The sequence below is a fragment of the Leptodactylus fuscus genome, chromosome 5 (assembly GCF_031893055.1).
Source record: "Leptodactylus fuscus isolate aLepFus1 chromosome 5, aLepFus1.hap2, whole genome shotgun sequence".
Taxonomy (NCBI): domain Eukaryota; kingdom Metazoa; phylum Chordata; class Amphibia; order Anura; family Leptodactylidae; genus Leptodactylus; species Leptodactylus fuscus.
Window position 1 is genome coordinate 191,910,564 of NC_134269.1, and position 9,213 is coordinate 191,919,776.

A 9,213-nucleotide genomic window follows, 5' to 3' on the forward strand; every position below is an offset into this window, starting at 1 on the left:
CAAATAACTCCACGTAATGAAATAAATGTGACCCAGATGTAGGGAGATGAGAACCGCTTCTTTGTATCTCTATAGACTAAATATAGGAAGTGTCCATTAGCCAGGACTGTCCTGCTCTGCAGATGTCACTTGAGAAGTTCTCAGCTAGAGACTCAATAAAAGAGCAATGAAAGTCATAAATTACTTGCAGAAACTTCCTATAGGAAAGCAATGACTTACAGTAACTTCCTGTTGCGGGGCAGTAACTACTTGACCCCATAAAACAGGATATCAGTGACCTTGAACATTGGGATTCATGTGTCTACAGTATGAGAGGTCGGAGCTTTTCTGCACAGTTTATTGACTCAGCTAGATTCGGAATAGAAAAAAAGAGGCACACTAGGACCCTGAAGTGTCCCGGGCTGACTTTTTGAAGCTTCTCTTTTGGAATGGAGCAGAGGAACTGGGAGGGACCAGCATCCCCTGCTCTCCTTAAACCTGCCAGTGCCTGCCACATCCAAACAGATGCTCTAACTACTACTTATTTACTTGGACACCTCTCACTGCTGTCTAAAGAGAGCCTCTTTCTCCCCCTGGCTGAGCGACGATCCAGATAAGTCTAGGGAAATTATCCAGAGCTCTGCTTAGCTGAGACACAAATTCATCCCATACATTTGGCAGCTCCGCTTGACTCACTGAAAAAAAAAAAAAGTTTTGCAATAGTTTTGGAGCCTGAGGATGCAGGACTAGGATCGACGGACACATCTGAAAAATACTTTTCCAAATCTGGGATTAAAAAACACCTACAAACAATTAGACTGCAAGATCGACTGAACGTCTCCGTCTGTGGTCAGTAGACTGTGGATAGGAAACCTAAATAACAAAGCATCAAACCCAAGTACGGTGGGAATGTCTTCGCTTTCGAGGAACAGAAAGAGACTGATTTAACTCTTGCTGTAGCCACGTTGTACACGAGAGTGATTCCTTAATTCCTCAGGTAAGGACTTTGAGAACACATGTTGATGGCATCATTCCAAAAAGTTCTTCCGAGTGCAGAGCATCTTCAAATGTGACTTACCTATGACTTCTTTAACATTCTGCAAGAACCACAGGATAACCATTCAGGTTAATACTATGAACTAGATGGACTTGGTAGGACACTGGATTATTGAATTTTATCTTTTTCTACCAAATTAGTTACTGGTTGTTGGCGCTTGGTTATGGCTGTTCAAACCCTAACAGGATTTTCTCTGGTCAGCCTCTTAAGTTTCGGTTACATGTCCTGGGACTGGATGAAGCCTTCTGTACTAGGAGACAGTCCTGGAGATGATCCATCTAAGTTTCAGGCAGCACCTCCTTCAAGACCTCCACATATTATATTTATCTTGACTGATGACCAAGGCTACCATGACATTGGCTACCATGGATCAGATATACAAACTCCAACTCTAGACAGGTTAGCTGCTGAAGGGGTCAAGCTGGAGAACTACTATGTTCAACCCATCTGTACTCCCTCCCGTAGTCAGCTGATCACTGGCAGGTAAGAAAATGTTGTTGTATCGAGGGAGCAATTGAAATTAACACTTTCATGCACTTTTCATAATATTAAAATCTACAAACATATTTATAAGTCTGTTGCTGATCGTTTTAAAACTATTACTATGGTGTTCTTCCAAAAAGTTTAAAAATTTCCAAAAACGTAGTTGTATGTCCCAGTGTAGAACATGGACTATTTAGCCATGTAATTGTAGGCTCTATACACAGATCTCGTGGAAATTCAGTTGGCAAATGCCAGAAGTAGACTTCCTAGAGGGTCATTTGCTGAGGGACTAAAGTTACTGAATATGTAAACAAGAGAGCACTTGTGTAGCCAGCAGCCCTTGCCAAGTAAGGAACTGTGTTGGCCCCCTTCCAGTTTGATATTAACTCTTTTGATGAAGTGTGTTGGAATGTATTGACTGAGTGTAGAAAAGCTAAAGCCCTTGCACACAATAATCTTTTCAGTTTCAGTCCATGTGCACTGAGTGGGTTAAAAAGTAAAAAAAAAAAAAAATCCAGCTTCTATGTTCTTGGTGTTCACAAGGACCATTCTGCCTTCAGGTATAGAGTTTCTGCTGCGTATGTAGATTTCCCACTGGGTTTAACTTCCTGGTTCTAGGAAAGATAGGATGTGCTTACCTGAGAGCTGTCTATTCGGGTGATGAAAGGGCTACACACAAGGTTATACTAGAAAACAAAGATATTTGTCCTTGTGCAATGAAGCATTATCAATTAGAAAACTAGGACGTAGAAGGGATGTCCTCTCCTCAGCAAAGTCATCTTAACCATCTTACATGGGTGCTCAAGAACAGTGCAGCACGTGTTTTACAACGCTCAGTAGATCATTACATTGACTCTTACTTAACATCATTTCCATAATATATCTGGTTTCCGTCAACTTGGTATAGTCTGATACCATTAAACGCCAGTCATCGGGAAACCCTATAAGCACCCATAGATGGCATGTATCTTTTTAGGTGCCAAACGCTGTATGTTTCACTCCAGTATGTTATTAATCTAGTGATTTGTATGTATGACAACCACTCTATCTCTGAAGGCTCCTTGAGTTTGCCCCACTTTCTACTTACAAATATCCACTGATGTTCCGATTCCACCACACAATGTAACTTCACATTGACCCGGTCAACTAATTTATCTTCTAATGTCTGCATTGTCAAACAGATCTGCATATCAACCAGTTGACTGAGCAAGACACATATTTCCCCTATTCATCTGAAGATACTTTAATTGTTCCATTAGCAGACCCCAACATCCATGTCATATCCCACAAACCATTCCGCAATGATTTCATCCATTCTAATGCTTCTCTATTCCGAAATAGGCTAAAAATGTCTGCTGCCCACTTGCCCTGGTTTTCACTGATGAAATAGAATGTCCATCTTGAAACTTAACCATGAAGGCAATTCTAGGTCATGATGGAGTTCTGTGTGATAGCTGACAAATAGCCACAGCAATAAGATAAGATAATTTTTTAATAGTCCCACAATGGGGATATTTCAGTGATACAGTTTCATAGCTGGTACAGTAGTATATAACAAGAGAGAAAAACACATACAAGCTCATGGCAGATAGAGAAATCCTAGGAATCATAGCAACTAAAAAAAGAAAGAAACAGACACTGCAGGATCATTTAGTTCTCTGTGTGAAGTGATGTTAATAATACAGCCTACTGCGGTTGTAGAACATGAGGAGGGGGGGGGGGGGTCACAGCATATAGATATAACAGGCAAAAACGTTTTTTTTTGCAGAGGTGGGGGACATAGGTAGCTATCATGATAACATGTGGCAGTTCTTTGGTAGGTAGTGAGATCTCCTCTCACAGTTGATAGTTCGGTATCTTGCATCAGCACTATTGTCCATTAACCACAAAAAAGGCCCCAAATGTCCTTCATCACAAGCCCTCCTCCTCCTTTCTTCTTACCACTGTGTTCTACTGCCCAAAGACGTCTGAAGCCATCCCGGTAAACAGGGTGCTGCTCTCTTGCCAAGCTTCCATAAACTCATGGGGTAGGTGGGTGATGGTAGGTTCCCAGGCTGTAACAGAGTCCCACGTGTCCACCGTAATAGAAAGAAATACCAGTCAGCTGTAGGCATCTTTACACATCAGCAATAGACGCCAAAAATCATCTCAAATATATTAAAATTGCATAGCCAGCAGGGCTGTGGAGTTGGAATCGGAGCCACTGGAGTTGGAGTTTGGGTGGAGTTGGAGTTAGAAACGTTACCGACTCCTATAACAGATGGTTATGAAAAAAGAATGAACAACTTACTTATTAGGCATAAAAACATCAGCAAAATAATATAAAAATATCAGGGACTGGGAACTGATCTGACATCTGTCCTGCATAGTACTGGCTTGTCTCTAGTCTGTTATGGAGGCTGATCCTAGATCCTGCTAGCCACCAATCCTAGCAAAACCTAAACACCAAAGTCATTACTGTGGAGAGGGCGAGCAGTGGTTGGTGATACCACTCACCATTGTTTGCACCCATTCCATTCTGTAGGAATGGTTGGAAAGAAAAGGATCAGGGCATGGCGGTAAAAGTTTACTTGAAAGTTTACTTTACCGATTTTACCCATTAGTAGGACTGGACAGTCACTTAAACTTGCAGTTACACATTCCTACGATTGTCTTTGTATTTTGCTTTAGTCCCAAGCCCAATAGGTTATTGATATGGTCTACAAATTACATCTGCACAACATTACTGAGAATAATACATTACTTACTACCCGGAATAGACATCTTCCAGCCTTCCAGCTGTTTCACAGTGACAGCTGCAAAGCCACAGATTGTATGGTACACCAGAAAGAGGTCTATGCTGTACAGGGTAGTAAAGCAGAGGAAACAAAATTGTCCATGAAAAGGCATGTAGAAGGTCAAAGATCACAATAAATCAATAATCGATATTGTTATATACAGACCTACAGAAATAAGATTTTTTCCACCTTAGATACAATCTCTTTGTATAACTTTCTCTTTCTCTTCATTGGCAAATCCAGATAATGCCAAATCATGGGTGCCAGGAACAATGCAACAACCAAGAATTGGGGAAGTGGATGCTAATTTTTTGGTCATTATCTTGAATGCATGAATGTCATCTTTTTGGGGACTTCTAAACATTACTATAGGTCACTGCTCGCCCATGCAATTGACATAGAAGGATGTGGGCTGAAATGGCCTGGGCATACAATACATACTATTTTAGTAGCAGTAGACTCACTTGGCATGTTTAGTTACATTGGGACCACCAAAGAGTAGAGTAAACTAATACATGTTTGCACTTCAGCACACACTGATCTGGATACATTACTTTAGACATACAAAGAAGGGGCTACAGTCTAATTTATTGCCCCTGGTCTATAACAATCTAAATTTGCCCATCACATTGCACTTCCAACCTCAGTGCTACTGAACTATCAGACAAAATGGATCCAAAACTTTTCAGAATTCCATACATTCTTTGAACAAAGTATATAGAACGTACATATTTTATATCTATTGAGTTTACTTGTGAAATCAAATTTGTTAATATACAAATAAAAATAAAATCATTGCCAAAGCTAGTAAAGGGGGGGGGGGGAGTTCGGGTCGGGGGGGTGAGCGGTGGGTATGGGTGGGGTGGTTGATTTGGGGTATAACAGCCCATGGAGTCTCATCTTCCTCTTGTTTGGTGACAGCTGGACACGTATTGGGCAGCGATCTCCACAGTGGCCTCTTCTTCTCCCAGTAGGATGTAGAGTTTCCTCTTCTCATCTGCAGATATGAAGTCTGGGATGTGGGCAGAGAGCCTTTGGTAGTAGATGGCCCTCACAGCTGAGTATTTGGTGCAGTGTAGCAGGAAATGGGCCTCGTCTTCTAGGGCCCCCTGGTCACAGTGCTGGCACAGTCTGTACCGGCTCAGGGTCTGTCTGTGTTTGGGGTGGCGTATTCTCTATCCAGGTCGGTGGCCATGGTGTAGTCCCTTTGTAGGGATTGGTATATGGTACAACGAAACCATCGTGAAATCATCTGAGATGGTCTTTCAGTACCGGTAGATGGCCATGGTTCACAGCCTACTGAAAGGAGAACTAGCAACCAATCCTCTGATTTTTCCTTTGGACCATTAAATTATTGACCAAATGCTATTGATTAGAGATGAGCGAATATGCTTGATCGAATACCTTGGCCGCAGAGATCTTGGCGGCAGGGCAGGTGGGAGGGGCAGTAAAAATTGGAAGCCCCGGAAGTGTTTTTGCAGCGGGAGCTATGCGGCCGAGGTATTCGATCAAGCATATTCGCTCATCTCTACTATTGACCCATTGTCTTCTGCAGTTGTACAGTGATTCTTCAAGAGGATATATTCTAATTGTCATTTTCTTATTCCCTAGGTATCAGATCCATACTGGTCTACAGCACTCCATTATTCGTCCACGGCAACCTAATTGTTTGCCCCTTCATCAAGTCACCCTGCCCCAGAAGCTACAGGAAGCTGGTTACGCAACGCACATGGTGGGAAAGTGGCATTTGGGTTTCTATAAGAAAGAATGCCTCCCAACGCGACGCGGATTTGACACCTTTCTTGGTTCTTTGACTGGCAATGTGGACTATTACAGTTATGACAACTGTGATGGGCCAGGAGTATGTGGTTTTGATTTACATGAGGGGGAGAATGTAGCTTGGGATCTTGCAGGCAAGTACTCCACAATTCTCTATTCCCAACGTGTAAGTCACATCTTGGCAGCTCATAACCCACAACAGCCAATATTTATATACATATCTTTCCAGGCCGTGCACACTCCCCTTCAGTCCCCTCGAGAATATATATATCAATATAGGAATATGGGCAATGTAGCAAGGCGCAAGTATGCTGCTATGGTAACCTGTATGGATGCAGCTGTAAAAAACATCACCCGGGCATTGAAAAAATATGGTTACTATGACAACAGTGTGATCATCTTTTCATCAGACAATGGAGGTCAAACATTCTCGGGTGGAAGTAATTGGCCTTTAAGGGGCCGTAAAGGAACATATTGGGAAGGAGGTATAAGAAGTTTGGGTTTTGTCCATAGTCCATTGATCAAAAAGAAAAGAAGGTCTAGTAGGACGTTAATGCACATAACAGACTGGTATCCAACACTTGTAAATTTGGGAGGAGGAAACATTTCAGATACAGAGGGCCTAGATGGTTATGATATGTGGCCATCAATCAGCGAAGGAAAGGAATCACCTCGGACTGAAATTTTGCACAATATTGACCCTTTGTATAACCTTGCAAAATCAGGGTCAATGGAAGAGGGTCAAGGAGTATGGAATACTGCTATTCAAGCCTCTATCAGAGTCAAAGATTTTAAGTTATTAACCGGAGATCCTGGTTATAGTGACTGGATCCCACCTCAGACCCTCACCAACTTTCCAGGAACCTGGTGGAATTTAGAACGTCATACCGATGGAGCCCGTAAGTCTGTATGGCTCTTCAACATAACAGCAGATCCTTACGAACGTCATGACTTGTCTGCACAGAAGCCAGAAGTGGTTAAGGAGTTATTGACACGCTTGGCTTATTATAATCGTACTGCCATTCCAGTGCGATATCCTAATGAGGACCCAAGGGGTAATCCAGAACTCAATGGCGGTGCTTGGGGACCATGGGCTAGCGAGGAAGATGAGGAGGAAGAAGAAAATTGGATTAGAGGAGGACATTTAAAGAGCACAAATAAAAAGAAAAAATGCAAGATTTGCAAGTTAAAATCTTTCTTCAGAAAGCTGAACACACGTCTTATGTCTAATCGCATCTGAAAATGGACTTTTTTTAGGATAATATTTTTGACCTTGTTTTTGATTTGTAATACAATGTACAAAGAGCTGGTGCAAGGGAAGGGAAGACTGTACAGCATGGCTAAGTGTGCACTACAAGTCTAAGGAAGGATGTTGCTGTTATGAAAGCATCAAACACAATTCCTGGATATACAGAAGAAATTCAAAGACTTGACATATGTAATTCAAAAAGATTACACAGACGACACTTTTCTGAGGTTGAGATGTAATCAAACACATTAGTATTCTAATCTTAAAGGGAATTTTTACCAGTCTTGGACTACTTCAGTGCCTTAAAGATAACTTATAGTCTTTCTTGACAAAGATGAACGATTACTTCACATATGTGAATTTTTTTTTTCTTACCAGTATTTACTGTGGCACTTCTTAGATTAAGAAGATGGTGGTCTAGCTATTGAAATTTACTATTTGTGGACAATTTTGATTATGCACAATCAAAAAAAAACTATATTTTAGAAATATTTCCAACTTTTGTATAGTTACGGTGAAACCTTTTTGGGAAAAAACACCTGAAATTGCAGATAAGGGTCTGCTAAGAGGGTAGTCCTTTCAAACAAAATTGGGGTGGTCTTCTGAAAGACAGATTTTCTTGGAGAGGTTTTACAGTACTATACCTTTAACTGGTTTTATGCTAACGCCCTTCCAATAGGATTTTCTTATCTGGAAGAAGAAGTTGCTGTTTTATGACAACCCTGGCATAACATTGTTCAATAGACAATGGTAGTTTATGGGACGGCCGATGATAAGGTTATTTGCATTTCAGATAGCTGATGAATAAAAAAATGTAATGTTTCTAATTATGACTCCATATATGTCTTCTAATTTGCCTGAGTATGAGACTGTTCTCTAGACATACATAAGTATATAAAATAGGTGACGTTGTGCAAACTGTACAGTGCCAATGTATCACTGTGATGGATTGGAAAGGCCTCAACACCAATCTCAATAGCGATGACAGCAAAGGACCACAAAACCAGATTTTTATGCTCCTTAGTTAAAGTTTTAGTCGAATATAAATGTGCACTATAAATAGTTGTATCCAATTCTGTTAACATTTCAGATTATAGACTGGATGACTAGGTCATCTGGCCATCGATCCAGTAAGTAAGGCTGAGCTCACATCTGCAATGGACTTCATTGCAGAAACCGGCGGAGAGAAAATTCCTGCATGGAGGACTTCTCTCTCCCTGGTGACTAGTCCAGCTTTCCGTCGTGTGGGTCCCCAAACAGATTTATACGACGGACAGAACAACGCTAATGTATACCTAGCTTAAAGGGATCATCCTGAGTTTAGATTCTCTATAATCTGGACACTGTATAAATTTGCCAAGTCGAGGTCTAGAGGACACGGCCAAGAGGATTGAGGTAGTAATGGAGGTTCTTATTGTCAAGTCAAGGACAATATAGTCAAAGAGATTGAGAGGGTAAATAAGGCTCAAGTGGCTAATGAAGGTCTATAGAAAATAGACTTAGATGGTGGAATATACTTATAAATACTGTATTCCATCCTTTCTTCTCCAGTGATTCATAAACATTATTTGACAAGGGATTGGAGAATGTTCCCAAGGATCAGATTTTCTTCCTCTACCAAATGGTCAGCTATTCTTCCCAACAACTCATATAGTTGCAGGTTTACTCATGTTCAGGTAAGCTGAGTATGAATGTATTCTCAATAGGCAGAAGGAAAGAGTCACTGTCACTGTCCAAAGGCACTGGTTGCTTATGTCCCTAGACAACAAAGGATCAGGTATGTTAAAATCCAACATACTTGACCCTTTTTTTCACCAACATCTGCTGTTGGGGAAAAGTAGGAACACGATCATGAGATCTTTGGCCAGTTCTGGTGACAATGGTGCCTT

At 41.2% G+C, this 9,213-nt stretch overlaps 1 protein-coding gene across 1 annotated transcript; it reads left to right on the forward strand.

The window, feature by feature from the left end:
- The first annotated feature begins 515 nt into the window (after window positions 1-515).
- On the forward strand, window positions 516-7,836 carry ARSI (arylsulfatase family member I). Its single transcript, XM_075274947.1, has 2 exons — window positions 516-1,519; window positions 5,908-7,836. The coding sequence occupies exons 1-2, from the start codon at window positions 1,200-1,202 to the stop codon at window positions 7,313-7,315; spliced, it is 1,728 nt and encodes a 575-aa protein (XP_075131048.1). The 5' UTR covers window positions 516-1,199; the 3' UTR covers window positions 7,316-7,836.
- Window positions 7,837-9,213: the final 1,377 nt, after the last annotated feature.

Coding starts and splice junctions, on each gene's coding strand:
- ARSI (XM_075274947.1), top strand. CDS start 1,200: ATGGCTGTTCAAACCCTAACAGGATTTTCTCTGGTCAGCCTCTTAAGT. Junction 1,520..5,907: donor AGTCAGCTGATCACTGGCAG/GTAAGAAAATGT, acceptor CTTATTCCCTAG/GTATCAGATCCATACTGGTC.